Source organism: Plecotus auritus (assembly GCF_963455305.1).
Source record: "Plecotus auritus genome assembly, chromosome: 6".
NCBI lineage: Eukaryota > Metazoa > Chordata > Mammalia > Chiroptera > Vespertilionidae > Plecotus > Plecotus auritus.
Window position 1 is genome coordinate 21,724,440 of NC_137773.1, and position 21,282 is coordinate 21,745,721.

The following is a 21,282-nucleotide window of genomic DNA, read 5'->3' on the forward strand; positions in this document are numbered from 1 at the left end:
CGCAGGCGGAATGGTAATGACGTCCCAGTCCCAGGCTCGCTGGAGTCGCAGTGCCCAGCGCCCAGCAGGGTAAACAGTGGAGGGAACTGGACCCGGGCTGGGGCTGTGTCTCTGCTGCTGCTGCGCAGGAGGTGTCCTCACCAGCGACCCCCGGCCCCTGGAGGCTCCTTCAGGCTGTGCGCACTCTCTTGGGGTCTCGGCTCGCTGGCATCTGCCGAACAAGGCCTGGGATCCGCCCCTCGCTCATGGCAGTGGCCTTGGTAGGCACACTTGTCAGGCGCCAGGCAAACGTCACTTTTGTTACTCAGGATGCTGCTTATGTTCAGGCATTTCGTCTCAGCACGGTCATTACTGTATTATGTTGTTTTGCCTCACAGTTTGTGAACTGGGAGTACTGTTATACTCACTGTACAGGTGAGAAAACTAGGGCTCAGGAAGATTTTGGGATTCACCAAGGCTATTTGCCCAGTGAGTGATTTGCGGTTTTCACTACCATTTCTCCCTTCCATGTCCATGCAGCTGGCCTGCCCTCCCCCAGACAGTCCTCATTTACCAAATCCAACCAGAGGTGCAGCCTGTTCCCAAAGCATGCTGTGCAACCGCTAGTAAATCACTTCCCCGCTCTGAGTCCCAACTTCCTCATCAGTACACAGGGACCATGGTCTCTGCTTGGCAGAGCCACTGCTGAGCAAATTAAATGGAGAAATTATTTCTATAGTGTATAGCACTGTGCACACCCGAGAGGAATGTAACTTCAGCCTTTTGCACAAACCCCCCTCTGTATAGCTCTGTATACCAGGGTAGGGCTCTGTCTGTCTGTCTCCAGCCCTCTCTGGGTCTGGTCTCCCTTTCCTGCTCAGCACAACCACCCTCACCCTCACCCCTTCACCCCCAGAATCCTCTCTGCAAGGGGACCCCAGCATCACCGTCTACCCAATATGCTGTAGCAGAGAGGACAGGGTTTGAACGCCAGGTCTGCCTCTCGCTAGATGTGAGGGCCCAGGCCTCCTTGGAGCAGTCCCAGGTCCAAGACTCCTGGAGGGAAGGTGCAGCCAAAGTCGGCTCCCATCACTGGGTACACAGCCCGCAGCCAGGAGGGCACTGAGGCCCTGGGCGTGCAGAGGCTGCTGGCCCTGCCATGCCCCCGTGCCGTTTACTAATTACCAGGCATGTCTGGCTCCCCTCCAGCAGGAGAAGTGTGTGCCAGGGGAGAGGCTGACTCATCCAGCCCCGCCGTCCCCTCGGCCCTCAAACTGCAAAAGGAAAGCAGACTGGAGGTCAGGAGATTGGCTCCAGTGTGTGTCCTGTCACAGTCTGGGTGCGACCCTGGACTGATTCCTGAGCCTTTGGGCTTCGTTTGTTCAAGTGTTCTAAGAAGGGACTGGCCTGGACCAGTGATTCCTAGAGTGGGGTGCCCCCACACCTCTAGGGGAAGCAAAGGATACAGGTGGTACCCTGATTGTGAAAACCTTACTAGTTATGTAAATTTCACATGTGTATTGGGAAAGGAGCATAATAAACACACTGATCCTGTGAAAGATACATTGCTGCTTAGGGAGAGGTAAACGTGGATCTTTCAGTAACAAAAGTTAGACAAATTAAAGACAATTAGTAAGTTAGGTGGTGCCCGGACTCATTCATCGGCCACTATTTATTGCACACCAGCTGGGCACTGTTCACAGCCATGATGAGGGACAGACAATCCCTGCTTGCACTCTACTAGGGGAGCAAGATAAATATATGAGTAACGAGACACGCAAATCAGGTGGTAAATGCTATAGAGAAAGATGAAGCAGGGACTGGCGATAAATGGAGGCGTGGTGTGCAACGCATCACTGAGAAGTCACATCTGAGGAAAGAAGCGAAGAAGGTGAGAGTGAATGAAGCATATGCACGTCTAGGGAAGGGGAGCCGGCAGAGGGAACAGCTAGTGCTAAGGTCCTGGGGCAGGCTCACACCTGGCAGGTTTGAGGATGGTGCACGTAATGTGGAGGTCGGACAGGAGTGAGGAAAACAGGTTTTCGAATGGCCCTTCTGCCTCTGCCCTTTGGGATCTCAGGGGTCGCCTGCATTGCTACCATTTGTACACACACACACCCTGCAGCACACATGCCTTCTCAATAGCTTCTCAGTGCTGGCGTGAGCTAGCCAGTGGCAGCACATGCTCCCCTGCACACATGCCCACGCACAGAGCATAACCCCACACGAATGTGTGTGCACTGAGCACCCACAGGTGTGCACGTGGAGACACACAGGTGCTCAGGTGGCAGGCTGGCATGGATGCACAAGCAGCAGGTACACACCTTGTGGGAGGGCACAGGTGTCCCCCTCCTGCCGGACTGCCCTGTCTCCAGGTAAATGTTACCGGACAACCCCTGCCTGGAGTGCACATGCTACTGGAGAATGGTAAGAGATCCGTGGTGTGGTTTCAAATGCGATTCTCCACATGTCTGCGCCTCAGCCATGGTTTCCCTTTTCCAGGGGTGCATTAAAATCTGCACCTCATGCTCAAATGTCCCTGTTGCTGTGGAGAATGTCCCCTTTTCTAACACGACTGCAATCAGACGGATAAGCCATGTAACGTGCCTAGCACGGCACTGTAAATGTTACCAGCTGCTCCCAGCAGCATTGCTCATTGCCGTCATCCCTGGCTTCATCCCTTTAGGATGCTCGGGGCAGCTGAAGAGTAGGAGGAAGGGGCTGGACTGGGAGCTGCAGGCCTGGATTTAAGTCTCCAACTCATTGTGAGGCCCCAGGCAAGTGTTGTTCCCGATCCAGCCCAAATCAGAAACCCGCAGAATCCATCAGGGAGTGTGCCCCAAATGCAGATTCCTCGGCCCCGCCCCACACCAAGCACCACAGAATACGCATGTGAACAGCCTCCCTGAAGGGTTCTGAAGTAGTCAGGTTGGGGACCACTGGGCTTTAGAGCCCACGATTTTATAAATGTGTTTGTAAGCAAATTAACACAGGGAAGTGCATAATGTTAACAAAAAATGCCCTTAAGAAAACAGATTTTGTACATAAATATATCCACTGATTGTATACTAGCCCTTCAATATGCGTGACATTTTTATGGCTTCATAGCACCGACACATCCGTCAGAGACGGAAGCAGAGCAGGAATTGTTACAGAACTTTCCAGACCAGAAAGCTGACGCAGAGCAGGCCAAGGGCGCCTTGCAGAAGGCAGGTCTTTGGCTCAGCCACGTGAGACGTGCCACCTCCGGCCTCATCACCTCATCCCATATGGTTCTGACTTCCTGCCCTAAGTGCATCTGTCCTTTCACTCCAGCTTTACAAAAACTCTGCACACACATGACTTCAACAACTCAAGGTTCTCAGGGAATGGGGCCACCCCAGCCAGTTAATGTCCTCCCAGTCCTAAGGGCCTCCTCAGGGCAGTGCAGGGGGTTCCCAAAGCCCCAGCTCCACACCTGCCGTTTGATCCGAAATGGTCCTTCTGTTCCAGCCTCGTTTCCCTCTTCTGTAAATGGGCCTCCTAATTCCTACCCTGCAGGGTGAGTGGGAGGACCGGGTCTCATGTGCAAAGCACCCAGCGTCAGGCCTGGCACCTACGCTTCTGTGACGATGGAACACCACTAACTCGCAGGCTAGAGTGAGCCCCTGGAAGGCAGGGATTCTCTCTCATTTATCAGTGTACCCACACCCACCACATGTAATACATGCTCGATAAAAATGTGCTGATGAACGAAGACATGATATTGCCAAAGCCACTCTCTGCTAGTCCTAGCTTACCGTTGTATTTCGTGACCCACTTCCCAGCTTGGGGGCTGGAGGCACTGCGCAGGGATGGTCAGGGCCAGAAGGGAGGGGCTGTGGCTCCTGGGAAGTGCCCTGCACCTGCCAAGGCCGTGAGGAGGGGAGGCCATGTCTGGGGAGCCCTGAACATAATCCTGTTGACTCAGAGGCATAAATAATGCACCAGCATGTTCTCCTCCGGCCACTCATTACGCTAAGAATAGCACTGGCTACCCTTTCAGGGATCCTATGGCGCAGAGAGCAGGACATCAAATCAGGGACAAGCAGGGAAAGAGGTCGCTAGGCTCTGGACCCTCAAGCACCCTCCCTCCAAGCACCTCTTTCCAAACCCCTGAGACAGAGGACCCTGGAGGTCAGAGCTGAACGGCTCTTAGAGGCTCGTGGTTAGGGGCTCTCAAGGGAGGAGGGCGAGGCCTGAGGAGATGGAGCACCCCTCCCCCTTCTCCCACCAGAGCTATTTTATCTTCTCCTCCCTCCAGATTCCCATTTTAAAAAAGCCCAATCCTCTAACCCGCCCCTCCACCTCCTCCTGCTCCCCCGTCAGGTGGTGAATAAATACAGAGTGGGTTTCATAAGTAAAACTTTGGACAGAGGGGAAGAGTCTATAGCTTTTGATGCTATTTTTTTTTTTTTTTTTTCTGTTTAGAAATGACCGACCTAATGTACACAGTAATTACTCAGGGGTGTTGTTAAATTGCAGATTCTGATTCAGGAGGTCTGGGGTGGGGCCTGACAGTCTGCATTTCTAAGAAGCTTCTGGGTGATGCTGATACTGCATCCATGGGCCAAACAGAAAAACTAGAGTATTTCTCTTTAAAACAGATGGAGAAACTGAGGCCCAGAGAGGAAAAGGGATGAGCCAAGAGCAGAGAGCAGAGCTAGGCTCAGAACACAGGCCTCCCGATTCCCCCGAGGGTTTTGTCCTAGGAGGACTTTGGGGTTGAATGGGGGTGTTTGGCGTGGAATAAGGGACAGGCAGCAATTATAGGCTGTGGGAGTCGGTCCAGGGACAGGCCTTCATTCCGCCAAAAGCTGAGCCTCTGGGTCCATGGGCTCCCACACGAGTGGAAGGAAATCAGACTACAGCCTCCCGCCCAGGAGCAAACCCGCACCACCAGGCATTTGATGGAACAAACCCTCCTGGAAGGCAGGATGCAGCAAGTGGCTGTTAAAGTGCAAACCAGATCAATGGAGAAGAACAGCTGGGCCGAGACTCCGCATTCCGTCACAGGCGCGGGTGAAGGCTGGGGGGTGCAGAGGGGCCCTCAGCAGCGCTGTCAGGATGGACATCAAAGGAAAGAAGAAAAGAAAGGAGGCAAGACCAGCCTCCAGCCTCCCAAACCAGCACAAGGAACAGCTCCTCCTTCCTAGGATGGGCCTCAAACCCCTTCGCAGGTGCCAGGCCCTTTGTGCAGCCCGCTGTCCCTTCACACATACACCTCCCCCACCCCACCCCGCTCCTCTGAGGGTGCTGCACCCGCCAGCCACACTGGCCCTCCTTCAAGTGCTCAGACAGTGGCCAAATACCTCTCACCCCAGGACCTTTGCACCGGCTGCTGCTCTTGCCCAGACCCCTTTCTCCCCTCACCCCTCTGTTGTCCCCTTCTGGTCTGTTTCCAGGTCTAGGGAGGGCTTGTCTGCCCTTGGAGGTCACATTCCTCTGCCACAGCACCCTCTGCCTCTCCTCCAAACTCCCATCAGAGTGGTAATTCCATCATTATTTGTTTTAGCATCCGTCTGCCTTGTCTGATCCTAAGCAGCCCCCATAGGGCAGGGACCTTGGTCGTCATTTCTCTGCTATGTCTCTGCCCCCACGCCATAGCTGGGGCTCAGTAAATACTTGTTGGCTGAATAAGGGAATAAATGAATAAAAACGCTGCTCACATTACTCCTGCAAAGCCTTCACCTCTGTGGTGTCAAGTGACCTCGCTTACCCAGGAGAAGTTGTACAGGACCTGGATTTGCAAGATTATCTGGGTACACAGCCCTCTGCCCTGCCACACTGCACTGAGCGGCCCGAGGTCACGTGGCCTCTCTGAATGCGTCTCCGGCTCTGCTGGTGGGTCTGTGTGAGAGGTGGAATCGGAGAAACCTTCTGAAAGCTGTAAAGAGCTTTAACTGGTGGCGTTACTCTGTCCTTGTTTGAGGCTCAGTGAGGGAAAGGGCCTCATTCAAGGCCATACAGCCAGTGTGTGGTGATGTCAGACCCCCCGGCACAGCTTAAAGCCAACAGCTGAGATTCGGGCCCACCCAGGCTCGGTGAGGGCACCATCTGCCTGGAGGCTGGGCAGGGGTGGAGAAGGCAGAGGAGAGGATGGCTGGGAGCATTTAGCCTCAGGCCCAGAGCCAGGGTGGGGTGGGTGGGGCCCCAGCGGGAACCCTGAGTGGGACCTGGCAGCTGGGCATGGGGGAGCCAACTGGCACAGGCTGGGTGGTAGCATGCTTGCTCTCCATGCGCGTGACAGTCTATTTTTTAATCAGCACCTTCCCATCCCCCAACTCCATGTGCCCTCCCAACGGGCCCATAGCAGGAATCTTGGCTGAGACCAGGCCCCCCTTGGGGATGGGTGGTAGGGTCCCCAAGTCCCACACCCCATAGTGCCCATAAGTACTAAGCAGCTGGGGGCAGAACAGGAGATGCAGAGACTAAGGGTGCCTCCTGCTTATGACCTTGGGCCTGTCCCTGGACTCTCTGACCTCAGTTTCCCCCATGAGTACAGTGATGGGAGGCACGCCAGACTCCATGGAATCCACTCAAGCTCCACAACAATAATGACGCCCACTCATCAGGCCCTGGCAGGACCTCCCATGCCCACAGCACTCCCAGGCACACCTGATCCTCCCTGACCTACTCCTACGGGAGGAGGGAAGGGGAGAGAGAGGCTGAGCTGGCTCAAGGGCCAAGCTCAGAACCCCAGTACTTTGTTTCACGGAGCTGTTGACATGTAAAGACATTGGAACACCCCTGGCACACAGTCAATTACCAGAAACTTGAACTATTTTTCCAGAGCACTGGCTCCGCACACTCTTCATCTCTAAGAGATGTTATTTGAACACTCTTCATCTCTAAGAGATGTGATTCCAGAGGATAAATGCACGTCTTGGCTCAGCCCACTCTCCTGCCTGTGGGGCTCATCAGCCTGCCCCTTCAATAGCCCCTCCTGCTGACCCCATGTTTCTGGAGACTGTTGAGCACTTCCACCCCCACAGCCCCCACATATCCTTCTTAGGCCATTTCATAGCAGCTCAGAACAGAGGCCTGAGTCTCAGAGGAAGCACAATAACTTGTCCAAGAGCACGAGCCAGTTAGCGAAGACGGCGAGGTTCGGGCAGCCATTCCTGAAGTGCGGGCCAGGCCCTTTCCACTGGGCTGTGCCCACCCGCCCACCCTCAAAACCTGCTCCTGGCCAAGCGCCAAGAAGTCATTTAAACTGAGATATGAGTCTTGAGTGAGTGTCCATCTCCTCAAGGGCTTCCTATTTTAACAGAGATCAAGACAAGATAATACTACTATTTAATAAGCAATAGGGTGGTTTTTTAGCATTTATTAGCTTATTTAATTTTCAGAGCAACAGTACAAGATAAGATCTATTATTGTTTCCATCTTCTAGATGAGAAAACAGAAGCGTGGGGAGGTTATATAACATGCTCCAGATCTCCCAGCTAGTCGGGAGGGGAACCCAGGGCTCCAGCCTCGGGATCGGTGCGTTAGCCTCCCGGAAGCCGGTAGTACAGGAGCAGATTGAATCTGGTCCATCAGTAGCGGCCCTGGGCCGCAGGGCAGGGTAGTGTAGGGTCACACACTACTCTGCAATCCTGCCTCACCAAGTGGAAAAGATGAAGCTAGGATGGTGGAATTTCAGGCAGTGGCCAGTTGGTAAAGATTTCATTCTGGAGAGAGAGGGCTTTTGTAAGCCTCTGGAATTACAGGGCCGGGAGGCTGTCCCCACATTGACTCCTCCTCCGGGACCGTTCACAAAGGACTCTGAGCTCACACACACACCGGACTAACTCAACAGAACCCAGCCACCCGTCTGACCAGATAGATCATGGGCCCCAGGCTCCTTTGGGTGGGTCTGCCTGCAGTCTGAAGTCCCGAGGGATGATGGCCTTTCACAACCACAGCCAATGCCCCGCCCCCTCATACCTGCAGTTCCAGCTTAGACCTTTCACCATCCTCAGAAACACTTTCCTCCCAACCAAATCCCTCCCATTCTTCATCTAGACCTAAGTTCTGGTCATGCCTCCTCCATGAGCCAGCCATGACCACACCTTCACATAACATTCAGGCCTCTGCTCCAATGCCCCCTCCAGAGAGAGCCCTTCCCTAACCACCCACACAGAGTAGCCCCTCTCCATCTTAGCAGCATGGCTTACATTTCATGGTGCCACTTGTATCTATCTGAAATCACCTTGCTGATTTCTTTGCTTCCCTTTTTCTTAACTATCGCCCCAATTAAAATGTTTCTTGAGGGCAGGGGTCTGACTGCAACTCCAATGCCTACCTAAAGACCCCTCCCCCCCCTCCGCCCCGCTCCACCCCAGCCAGGGACTCTGAGTTCCACAGAGAGCAAGGGATTCACCCAAGGTCATACAGCAAGCAAGTGGCTAGCACCTAGGTTGCTGCATGACCCCACCCCCATCCCAGTTGACTCTCTGCTGGTGTATCTTGTCCCTGCTGCCACACTACATTGGGGGCCAGGGCCTGCAACTCCTCCACAACAGCACCCCTCCACTTCTTCAGGGGCCCTCAGTGCCCCAATCTGGGCAGCCCTGCCTGCTTCCCCCTCAGTCCCTCCCTTCCTGGCATCAGCAGCTCCGATGAGCTCATGTCTGGAAGCCTGGGAGCTGCTCTGAAGGAAAAGGTGCCTCCCAGGCCAGGCCCCTAGGCCTGGAGGTGTGTTGGGCCTTGTGGGATGACAGCCCTGGCAGGTGGAGGGAGCGTGCTGACCCCTGCTCAGCCTACCTCCCAGAGCTGTGACTCGGGCTCAGGGGGATGCAGGCTCAGGGGGATGGATGCAGGGCCTGGGGGATGCATGTCAACCATGGAGCCGGTCCGGTGGGGGTGGGGTGGGGTGAAGAGGAGATAGAGAGAAGGCTCCTCTGCCATATGTGCCCCCTCCCCTTTACCAAGAAGCAGCTCTGCCCTGGCCGGGTGGCTCAGTTGGTTGGAGCATCATCCTGTGCACCAAAAGGTCGCAGGTCTGGTTCCTAGTCAGGGCACATGCCCAGGTTGTGGTTCCATCCCCCATCAGGGTGCATGCAGGAGGCAACCGATAGATGTTTCTCTCTCCCATCGATGTTTCTCTCTCCCTCTCCTTTCCTTTCTCTCTAAAATCAATAAAAACATTTTTAAAAGAGTAATTTAAAAAAACAACAACAAGAAGCAGCTCTGTTCCAAGGAAAGGCAGCTCTGCTGCCTTCTACTCACAGAATCACCCTAGGCAAATCTCTTCCCCTCTCTAGCCTCAGTCTCCCCAACTCTAAAATGGGGAGATTAGGTAAAATGATGACTGAAGGGGCTAGGGATCAGTTGGGAACCAAGCACCTGGTTGTCACAGGGTCTTTTTCTTTAAAAAAAATTTTTAATTGATTTTCAGGGAGGAAGGGAGACGGAGAGATAGAAACATCAATGATAAGAGAGAATCATTGATCCGCTGCCTCCTGCACGCCCCCTACTGAGGATCAAGCCCGCAACTCGGGCATGTGCCCTTGACTGGAATCGGACCCAGGACTTTTCAGTCCTCAGGCCGAAGATCTATCCACTGAGTCAAATCAGCTAGGGCAGGGTCGTTTTCTTTTTGTTCACCTTAGGGCAGCGGTCGGCAAACTGCGGCTCGTGAGCCGACGTTTGCCGCTCTGTTGACTAATGAGTTTTCCGACCACTGGGATAGGGGCTTAATCACAAGGAACAACAACAGCCTGCAATTATTGGAATTGAGAGTCTAGGTCAGTGGTCAGCAAACTCATTAGTCAACAGAGTGGCAAACCGTGGCTCGCAAGCCGCATGTGGCTCGAGCCGCAGTTTGCCGACCACTGCCTTAGGGGAAGGGCAACAGCTAACAAGGAGGGGAGGAGTTAAAGGCTTATTTTAACCATGTAAATACTGATTCCAACCACAGCTTAATTTGGGCACTAGTTTGGGAGTGGTGGGGTAGGGGGAACGTCGCACCTCGGAGGGCAGGGGCCTGCAAAGTGGGAGCCAGGTGGCACAGCAGGTGGCAACAGCTTGCTTTGGGGAAGTTCTCTGAGTATCAAACGAAGTGACCCTAGTCCATTCCCCTCATGGGGGAAGCTGTTCCAGAGGACCAGAGGAGGAACCAACCCAAGATCTCATATGGAGACCCGCCTCCAAGCAGCAGGCCATTTTCACTCCCTTAAGGGGGCCCATTCCACTGCCTGAGGTACATGATAAGTCGTCAGTTTGCTGGTGGCTCTGCCCCAGGCCAGGATGGGGGCCAGGCCTTGGGTTGGTGACAGGCAGGCTGGCACCAGCAAAGATTCCAGTCCCTTACCCCAGCGTACCCTAGTCCCTCTGACCAGCATCCTGTCTCATCCTACACCTTGCAACATGGCAGGGGTGGGGCACGCTCCAACCACCCCTACAGCCACCACAAGCACTGCAGTTGTCCCCTTGGGGGCCCCCTTCCCACCCTCTCCCTGGGAGCCAGAGAGGTCAGGGGTCTTGCCCCAGGATCACACAGCAAGTTGATTCATTCTAGTGCCACCTGCCACTCGAGATAGGGTGGGGAGTGGGGCGCATGCTGCTTCCTTGCTCACTCCTGTCCCATGTAGACAACCCAGACAGGGAACACGGCGGTTGGGGGTGTCTTGTCAGGGGCCTGAATGGGGCTCTGCTAGAGCCTCCGTGTTCACCTGGCAAATGGAGCAAGAGTGGTGGTGATGTGAGAATTAGACGTGGAGCCATAGGACAGTTCCCCCTCTCCCCTAGGAGCTCAGGATAGACCTCGACTTCCCCAGGTGGGGCTCGGGCCGGTGGTCCCCGCCGTCAGACAGTTCAGGCCTCTGCTCCAATGCCACTCGCCTCGGCCGCACAGCCTGAACCCTGCGCCAGGTGCCCCGCCCGCGGGAAGGGGGGCCGCGGCTGAGCACAGCCGTTCCGCTGCCCCACAGGCGCCCATGTTACGTTGGTCAACCCCGGGCAGAGTCCAACCCGCCGTCTTCCTGAGCCCAGCTGGCCCATCTTTCCCAGAGCGGGCTGGGGAGCGCAGACCTCCGGCGGCTGCCCACCCGTGGGGCCGGGGCTGCCCCTTCCCGGGTCCGGGATCAGAGTGCGGGTTGGGTCGGAGGGCTGGGGCGCCCACGCTGCCCCGGGAGTAGCTTCCCGGAGCCCGGGCGTCCTCCGCTCCTGAGCTGCTCCAGAGCCTCGAGATTTCTCCGGCCCGCCCTCCACCGCACCGTACAGACGGGGAAACTGAGGCCCAGAGTGTAGCAGCCACTTGGCCAAGGTCGCCCTGCGTGGGGGAGCCTGGAGCCAAGAGGTGCCACCTCCAGGCGGTGCCTGAACCGCACAGGTGGGAAGGGCGAGGTGCGCTGGGCGCCGGCACCCCTGCTCAGTCGGCTCCCCTCACTCACCTGCAGCCTCCGCGTCCCCGGGCTCACGGGCGCCTCCACTCTGCGCACCTGGCCGAGTCCGTCAGGGCGCCCGGCCCTGAGACCCGCACCCCTCCCGCCTGGGCGCCCCTTCCCTGCCGCCACCGCCGCCGCCGCAGCCGGCAGCCACCTCCACCGACTAGCGAGCGCTCGGGACCGGAGCCGGGAGGGCTGGACGGGCGAGGAGCCGCGCTCTTGCAGGCCGCTCCCCCGGGCCCTAGCGCCGCCCTCTCGTTCGCCCCACCCCACCCAGTCCTCCGAGGTGCGATGTTCCCCCCTACCCCACCCCCACGGGGTCCGGCCTCCAGTCCCTGGTCCCCCAGTCCCCGGCCGGTCGCCAATCTCTCCATCTTTCCTCCCCGTTTGCCTCACTCTCTGCTGTCTGGTTGTCTGCCTCTCTGTTTCCTTCTCATTTTCACATCTCTAGGTCACCCCTTCCGCTTTCTGTTCCACTGGTTTCATCAAGACTTGCCATCCATCTCATCTCCACCTTTTTTCCCGGTCCCCGCCGCTACCCCCCCACCCCCCACTTAAATATGTCTTTGTGATTCTTTCCCCATAACTAGCGCCACCTCTCACTTCCCCACTTTCAGACCCAGGTTCAGGACCCTCTCCAGCCCACCTTCCTCCCGCTCAGCCCAGTAACTAGAATAGAAGATGAGAACTGAGGGAGGCTGTCAAACCCCCCCCCCCCCCCCCCACCACCACCACCTCCCTGCAGCCTGGGGCTATCTCCTGGCTTAACCAGTCGGCCAGCAAGAACAAGGTCAGTAAAGCCCTGTGTCTCTTGGGCTTCAGTTCCCCATCTTTTCATTGAACTAAACTCCATGGGGACTGAGCCCAGCAGAGCCCCGGGGCAGGCAGCAATCAGTGTGCATGGGAATCACATGGGATGCTGCTAAAAGTCGAGATTCCCACATTCTGGTGCCCCTTTCCAGTGAAGGGGAGACTTATGGGGCTTGGGAACAGGACTGAGAACAAGCACCCTTCACTCTCCCAACAATTTTGAAATAAAACCACACTTGGAAAGATGCTGGCCTGGGTTTTCACCGAAGTTTCCCTGGGTTCCATGTACCCCAGCCCTTCAACCAGGGTGCTTCCACTTTCATTTGTCTTTTATGTCAGGTTCTTTCTGTGTTTAGATTTCTGCTAAAGGAAGTCAGAAATGTGGTGTGTACCCAAACACGGAGTTGCAGGTGGCCTGGTTTGGGGACATTCCCTAGCCCCAGTGGGCGGGCTCAGAGCGCAGGTCAGGTGACAGAGGACAAACCCTGGCCGTTCTGCCTCCTGGGTCACAGAGAATCCCCCTGACACTGCAGATGCTCTTGTGCTGGGGCTGCCCCAGGTGGGGGTGGGGGCCCTGGAGATTGGCACGAGGCAGGATATATTGCCTGCCCTGTGAGAGTGTGTGCTAAGAAAGTGGCTACAGCCCAGCCTGTGGGAAACCAGGAAACAAACTGTGTGGGTGAGAGAGAGAGAAGAGAGAAAGGCTAGGATTACTGTGTGGGTGGGTATTAAAGAGAAAGAGAAGGGAAAAGGAAGGAGGACAGAAAGTGGTTCGTTTTGTACGTAGGTGTGTGGCAGTGGGCGTGCAAGAGTGGATATGCCTGTAAAAGAAAACGTGTGCATATGTAAGAGAGATTGCAAAGTGTAGGTCTGAGCAAGAGAAAATGGAGAAAAGACCATGATTTAACCTGTATCTAAGGGAGGGAATCTGTGTGCTTATATGTTTCAGGTGGGACTATAGCTAAGTATGCAAATCTGATATATGTGAAAGGCATGTATGGGTCAGGGGGGTTTGTGGGAGGGTGTTCATGGATGTATACCCCATGCATGGGTGTATGGGTGCCTGAAGGGATGCATGTGTGTGCAGATGTCAGTATACACACATGTTTGCATAACCACATGATGTGTATACACTATGTATGTTTACATGCATGTTTGTGGGGGTGTGAGTGGGTATGTGTTAGTGTACATGTGAGGTATACACAAACCAGTGAGCCCTGCTCCTATACCATCACGCTCCTATGACGGTCCCTGTAGAGTTGGGGAGTGGGAGGAGAAGTGGGTGGCACTCTGCCTCTCTGACTGCCCTCTCTCCCACGGGACTGAGGAGCAGGGCCATGTCCTTGGCCAGTGACCACCGTCAGCTCTTATCATGGGCACGGATTCCTCTGCCTCCTCTAGATAGACATGGCCAGGGGCAGGGCTCATCTGACAACCCAGATTCACCCCAGAGGCTCAGGCAGTGTCCCCCAGATACCCCAAACCCCCAATACCAAGTGGCCTGGAGAGGAGGGGAAGTCACTTTCCCAAAGCCACGCGTGAGGTCAGCGTGAATCCTACGTCTCCCGAGTGTCTCCATGGGGGAGGAAGATGGCTTCGCAGAATCCCCTACCATCCCCCAGAGCCTGATCAACCTTTTCCCAGCCCCAGGTGGGTGGAAGAACTCAGCCTGCTGCCTCAGCTCCATGGAGACAAGGCAATACAGAGGGTAGTGTAAGGCATGGGCCACACCTCCCAGGGTTCAACTCTTAGCTCCTCCAGCCTCAGGCCTGAGACTTTGCCTTAGTTTCTTTATCTATGAAACAGAGGTAAGAAATGTATGAACTTCTTAGGGTTATTTAGAGGATAAAATGAAGTAACCCTTACACTCGTTTTGCCTTGGTTTCCTCATCTGTGAAACAGATAAGAAAAGTATGAATTTTCTAGGGTTAGAGGATGAAATGAAGTAACCCATACAAAGCATTTCGCACAGAGCCTGGCAGCTGAGCTGGGAGGCAGAAGCCCTGGGTTCTAGCTCTAGCTTTGCCACCGACTTACTGTGTGACTTTGAACAAGTTGATTGCCATCTCTGGGCTTCGGAGTCTCCACAGATTATCTCCACAGTAATCTCAATGAGTCCTTCCAGATATGACCAGCTGAGACTTTGCAGAGAGGACATCCTCTCTGCCTCAGGGGGCTCTCTTGGTGAGCTGTGGACTAAGAAGTGCGGGCTGAGGCCTAATAATGAGCCCTACATGACACTTTCCTTCCCTCATATATTCTCCCAAGTTGGCAGCAACTGGGGGCAGGGAACTTGAACTGCTGCCCACCTCATCTGTCTGTACCCCCTGACTCTCCAGCCTGCCAAGGACCCCATTCTGCCCCGCTCAGCTGGTACTCAGGCCTTAGAGCAATGGCACTGGTACCCACCCATCCAAGCGGAAGATGTCATGACTCATACTTAAAGCTGTCAAGAGAGGCAGTTATAATTGTGGAAGGACGAGTGTAATTGTCGGAAGATGCTTATAATCCTCTAGGGCTGTGGTTGGCAAACTGCGGCTAGCAAGCCACATGCGGCTCTTTGGCCCCTTGAGTGTGGCTCTTCCACAAAATACCATGGCCTGGGTGAGTCTATTTTGAAGAAGTGGCGTTAGAAGAAGTTTAAGTTTAAAAAATTTGGCTCTCAAAAGAAATTTCAATCACTGTACTGTTGATATTTGGCTCTGTTGACTATTGAGTTTGCCGACCACTGCCCTAGGGTAATGGGAGGAAGCTTTAAAAGGAAGCCCTAATCCACTAATAACCTGGCAGCTCCATTGGCCTCTTCCCTCCGGATCTCCGGGCGAGAGAAGGGACTCTGACCACTCCCTTTCCCAGGGGAGCAGAAGGTCAGTGTGGCTCTGGCCCCAGAGCACCCGATTTCTACTCTCCTGCAAGAGCCAGCTCCCTTCCTGCCTCCACCTCTGAGGAGTCTTCCCTGCCCATTCCATCCTCCTGAGGTCACTCTGTCTGCTCTGTCCCTAGAAATGTTCAGGGCAGAACTGGAGGACCATCTGGCTGGATGTTTAAGAGAGGAATGAACTAGACTGTGAGGCAAGAGCCCGACCTTAGTCCCAGCTCCAACACGGACTTTGTGACCTTGGGCAAAGGACCTCAGTCTCTGAGCCTCAGTTGCCTCACCTGTACAATGGGAACATTTCTGCCCTGAGAGGCTGTAGTGAGATCAATGAGGAGACGCTAAAGATCTAGCTCCATATGAGAAGCCAGCAGGATTTGTTAAATGTAGTCCCTTCTTCTCCCTTCTCCTTCTATGGTCTCTTCCACTCTAGGTGTCAGCAGACCACACTTCTCCTTATAAATCAGAATACAATGGTGGCCATGGCCAAAGCCCCTTATTTAAAAAAAAAAAAAAAGCTGTGATTGGATCATGGCTTAGCGGCTTGCTAGCCATGAATCTAGGACAAATCACGTATGTTCTCTGATCCTCAGTCTTCTCGTATGTGTATGGGAGATAATAACAGTATGTAACTCCTGAGGTCCTTATGAGAAGAAATGAAATGACATGTGTAAAGCCCTTAGCGCAGAGGGCCTAGCACATAGGGCTTAACAAATAATAGCTGTTGTATTGTTGAGCTGATGATGAGCATTTTAATTATTAACATCTTTACATGCTTTTCTAGATTACTCTAACATTTCCAAAACCTTGCCCCATCTAAGATCATTGTAGCTCACAACAGCTCTATGAAGTAGATAGGGCTCATAATTTTATGTACTTTCACAGATGAAGAAACTGAGGCTCACCCAGGGGAAGGGATTTGCTGGGGTTTGGCTAGTCGGCATCGGTTCCAGACCAGCACCCGAGTCTCCTGGCCCCCAGCCCTGGTCTGTGAGAGGGAAGGAAGCAAGTCCCGGGCTTTCAGGCTCCAGGGGAACGGAATGTGGGCTGACTCTGGTGTGAGGGCCCACCTGCAAGTTCAAGGCTGCTGGGCCCTCCTCCTTCCTGCCCCAGATGCATTGAAGGCCCCTCCTTGTGTTTGCACAGCTCCCTGTGTGACCCAAGTGTGGGAGGTGGTGGGGGTGGCCATGGGGGTGGGTGATCAGAGCCCAGAAAGAATTATTTCAGAAAAAAGAGTGGGCAGGATGGCTGGTGAGATGCCAACTGGGGCGTCAGCAACGCCCGCAGAGAAATGAAGTGTTCCTTCAGTTTTCTGACGCACAAGCCCTCCCGGGCCTGAGTGAGCGCGGCCCAGTTCACGTCCTCCCCATCTGGACCCACTTCAGCGTTTCCATGGGCCAGCGGTGGAGGTGATTCAGTGTCCATTTCCCTGACCCGCCCTGCTCTGAGGACGCCTGCGCCTATTATCGCCCTTCCTTCCTTCCTCCCTTCCTTCCATGTGGGCAGCTCGCACGGAGCTCTCCCCTACCCCTTGTGGTTGGGTCCTCGACGCAGCCCAGGTGATGTGGGTCCTGTGTCTGTCATCTCTACCAGATGGACAACCGAGGCCTGGGTGCGTCTAGCTTGGTCACCGACAGGTTGAGTGACCTGGTCCTTAACTTCCTCACTCTGGGCCTCAGTTTCCCTCCCACGCCCACGCCCCTCCCCCCGCCCCCATGTAAGATTAGGAGGTCAGATTAGATCAGTCTTCAGTCTCTACCTCATAAGCTCCGTGAGGGGCAGCAACCATACCTGTTTTGCCCAGTGCTGGGTCCCCAGCACCCTCAAGTAGCTGGCACTCAATACCTTCAACCAGGCAGTCCCGCCCCATCAGCTGTTCACACTCTCCAGTCATTTGTGAGCATCAATGACTAAAGGGCAGACAAAAGTGAGAGCTGGATTTGTTTTCCACCAAGCGCACTAGCACAGCTTTCTCTGACCGCCTTTTCACGGGCCCTCTTTAGCAGAGCGATGGCCCTAGATGTGGGACAGCTGGAGTTGCACGCAGCTCACAGCCTCCCCGTCGTCTCCACAGCCGTCAATGTGGGCATGCCCCTGGGACTGTGATGGGCTGTTATGCATCATGGGAAAATATGGTCAAAAGCCCCTGTGTTAAGTCCCGGGGAAACGGGACATGAGCTTACCTGGCTTCTGGGGAATCCTGGGCCCAGGGCTGGGGCTGGGGCTGGCTGTCATCACTTGCCGGGCCTTCACCACGTCCCAGTCCTGGCTGGCCCTGTCGTCATGCTGGGGCTCCCTTCGTGCCTCCCTGGAGAAGCTGGGTGGCTGGATGCCCAGGGCCTTGGGCAACTCTGGTGCGCCTGGGGTGGCTCTGTAGATGGAGTTGTCCCCATGCCTGCTGGCCACCCTGTCCTCCTCCAAGTCCAGGAGCCCTGCCTCTCCCTGCAGGCTCTCCTCGCCACCGCTCTCCTCAGCCTCCAAGGCCAGACACCTGTAGCTCCCATCCGGGATCCGGAAGGCGCAGGGGGCAGGCCGGCTTTCACTGGGTCCGAGGGGCGGGGGTGGCAGGTGGGGGCCCAACATGGTGCTGCCTCCGCAGTGATGCAGGCCACCTGTGTGAGCTCCTCTCCGGGCCTCCTCGGGTTCTCTGCAGCTTTAACTTCCTCCGGCAACTCACAGAGCTGGGCGCGGTCCAACTGCCGGCCTTCCTGGGCTGGGTGGGGTGGTGGGCCCCCAAGCTGTCCTTCTTTACCCGTCTCTGGTCAGTCAGGCCCCCACTTCAAGATGATCTATCAGCGCAGGGAGAAAGGAAACAGCACATGAGACAGCTCGCTGACTGTCCCGGCTGCGTCTGTGAGACCTGTCCCCCTTAGGTCGCCCTGAGAACTGGCTGGGGGTGCAGGTCCCACACACATCCATGGGAAAGTGCCAAGCTTCAGGCACTCCACATCCCCACTTGTTGCCATATCCTTATGCCATTTGACACTTTATTTGCTGAATGTTTTTCTGTAAATCAACTTTATATAACTTCTAATACTTTGGACTTAAGCAATAATTGCAGGAAAACCACAAGTATGTTGGGCTAAGTCATTTTTCCCAATACACATTAAATAAATATCTAGTTATTTAACAATACTTATCTGGGCACCCCTGGAAAGAATTCTCTCATATCCACCAAAGGTACATATGCCACAGGAATCACAGAAACGGTGGGACAGAGGGCGCAAGGCTGGGGACAGGGACCCCTGAGAAGGCTGTGCACCGAGCGAGACGGTGCAGTGATGTGCTTACAAGACAGGCTTTCAGCTGGAATCCCAGCTCTGCCACTTGCTCACATGATGGACAGCTAGTCACTTGACCTCTCTGAGCCTCAGCTTCCCCATCTGTAAAATGGGAACTATAATATCTCCAACATAGTGTTACATTAAAGATTAAGTGAGCCCAGCCGGTGTGGCTCAGTGGTTGAGCATTGACCTATGAACCAGGAGGTCACGGTTCGATTCCCAGTCAGGGCACATACCCGGGGTTGCGAGTTCTATCCCCAGTAGGGGGCGTGCAGGAGGCAGCCAATCAATGATTCTCTCTCATCATTAATGTTTCTATCTTTCTCCCTCTCCCTTACTCTCTGAAATCAATAAAAATATATTTAAAAAAAGATTAAGTGAGAAAATGCATGCAGAAGACTTAGCACAGTTTCTGAGATGCAACTTAATACATGTTGGCTATTTCTTCATCCCGCAAAACATTTCTTCAGTTCCTATCACATTTCAGACACTATGAAAGGTCTGGGGATACAGTGGAGATAAAAAAGATACGGTAGTCTGGCTCATGAAGCCTTAAAATCCGGTGGTGGTGGGAGCTGTGGATGATAATAGGGAATAATAATAACAGCATGATGATTTAGAAATGTTAACTATGATGATTACACAGGAGAGAGGGGATGAAGGCTTCCTATAGGGATGCGAGGGGGGAATGGATGGGAGAGAAACTTGGGTGGAAGAATTGGCTGGGCTGGGAGGCAGATGGAGAGTGGGTGTGGAGGAAGGGGGAGGAGTCTAGGATGCAGCTCTGGTGACAGCGTGGTTTCGTGATTTTCATCAATAGAGATGAGGAATAAACGGGAAGGAGCCGAGGAGCAGGTGTTCAGGGGAACAGGGAGATGGGTTCGATTTGGGATTTCCGGGGGAGATGTTCCAGGCTGGAGACAAAGGTTTGCAAATCATTTATGGAGGCACAGAGTGGAGGTGGACAAGATGCTCCAAGATGGGCAGGTAGACCTAACACAGGGCCAGTGGAGGAAAACTTGGAATTTGCGGATCTCGGTTAACAGATCTTGATTCCACCACTTCTTAGCCGTGTGAACTTCGCAAGTGTGAACATCTGAATCTCACCCTTTGCCAATAGGGAGAGGAGAACCCTACACACACCCTGGCTGCCCCAGGGGCAGTGAGAGTCCTGAGAATTGTGAAAGTCTGTGGACATTGGTGACCTAAGGGCCTGGACTGACCTCAGCTGCTGTGGTACTTGACCTGGAGGCCAGGCCTCGGTCCCTAGGCACCCCCACCCCCACCCCAGCAGGCTGGGTCAGGGCCTCCACTTCTGGTTGGAGCTGTGCCAGGGAGAGTCTGGTAGGCAAGAGGAAAGGTAAGCACATTACCAGGCCTTGGGGAAAGTCAATGCCAAACTGGGGAAGGCAAACAAGTATCGGGATCAGGAAGATAACGGGCACCTGTTACAGCTGCCTCGCTGACAGAAGCCAGCCTCTGTCTAGAGAGGAATGGGCGCTCACAAGATTGAACACCTGTTGGGTGCTGGGCTGTTCACTTAGGCCAGTGGTTGGCAAACCGTGGCTCGCGAGTCACATGCGGCTCTTTGGCCCCTTGAGTGTGGCTCTTCCACAAAATACCATGGCCTGGGCAAGTCTATTTTGAAGAAGTGGTGTTAGAAGAAGTTTAAGTTTAAAAAATTTGGCTCTCAAAAGAAATTTCAATCGTTGTACTGTTGATATTTGGCTCTGTTGACTAATGAGCTTGCCGACCACTGACAGGCGATCGAAGTAAACCCTCACGACACCCCCGAGGGAGGGGCGGGTACTATTACCCCCTTGCAGAGGTGAGGAAATGAGGCTCAGGTGGGCAAAGTGACTTCTGGCCTAAGTCACAGAGCGACAGGGCCAAGACCTGACCCCAGCTCTGACCCCTGGGCGGCGATGATGGGCACAGAGACACAGCAGAGAGCTCCAAGGCCTCGTTCCTCTCCAAATTCTTTCTCACGCATCAGTGGCTGCCAGATTTCTGCCACTAGAATTTCAAAGCATCTTAAAATCTCATAAAAGGCCAGTAGAATTCTGAAGAGCCCTAACTGGCTGTGTGACCTTGGGGAGGTGCTTTCTGCATTTTGGAGTCATTTTGCTCAAAGGCACAATGGTGGGGTTGAGACAAAGGATGTTGGGGGGTGTGGTGTCTGTCTAGCCCTGGCATTGCAGGATGCCATGATTCTAAGCTCTCGGAGCCCCCACCCCGCCGCCCACACCACCATAGGGCCAGATGGCTGGGGGCAGAAGGAGTGGGCATGGGGGCCGGGCTCCTTCTCACGCCCCACAGGGGCCTCACGCTCTATCCCTGCTTCTGTTTTGCTGTATTTGACGGTGGCCACGGTTTCCAGGAAAGAAGAGAGAGGCGGAAAAGTTAACTTTCCGCCACCCACACAAATATTTTTGGCCAGCGCTGTCTTCACATTGCCAAGCCTGGAGGGAGGGGCTGGCAGGAGCACTCCAAAGCAAGTCTCCCTTCCCAGGAGGAGGGCTCCCGACCCAGTGGGGGCCTGGGCAGGCCCCATGTGGGCCTGAGACCTGGAACACCCACCCTTCTCCGGAGCCCCGGACAAGGTGGAGGGAGGGAGGTTGGGACCCATAACTTACAATGACAGCTGCCACTTTCTTTCTTTCTTTTAATATATTTTTATTGATTTCAGAGAGGAAGGGAGAGGGAAAGAGAGAAATAGAAACATCAATGATGGAAGAGAATTATTGAGTGGCTGCCTCCTGCATGTTCCCCATCCCCCGTCCCCCACTGGGGATCGAGCCCACAACCCGGGCATGTGCTCTGACCAGGAATCCAACCATGACCTCCTGGTTCATAGGTCGATGCTCAACCACTGAGCCACACCGGCTGGACAGCTGCCACTTGCTAGTGCTGGTGGGGTGGGTGTGTGAGTGCTGTCTAC

At 54.5% G+C, this 21,282-nt stretch overlaps 1 protein-coding gene across 3 annotated transcripts in view; it reads right to left on the reverse strand.

The window, feature by feature from the left end:
• SYNPO (synaptopodin) overlaps positions 1 to 17,640 on the reverse strand; it is a gene marked incomplete at its 5' end in the record, with an annotated part of 33,789 nt that extends 16,149 nt beyond the window's left edge. For 2 of the 3 annotated variants that reach the window (XR_013960985.1, XM_080676154.1), the window contains one exon: positions 17,241 to 17,640. Coding sequence is in view for 1 of the 3 variants with exons in the window: in XM_080676154.1 (XP_080532280.1) it covers positions 17,241 to 17,640 (400 nt within the window). Of the gene's footprint in view, positions 1 to 11,378; positions 11,552 to 17,240 lie in introns of those variants that run through there. The other variant, XM_080676155.1, reaches the window with a different exon arrangement.
• Positions 17,641 to 21,282: the final 3,642 nt, after the last annotated feature.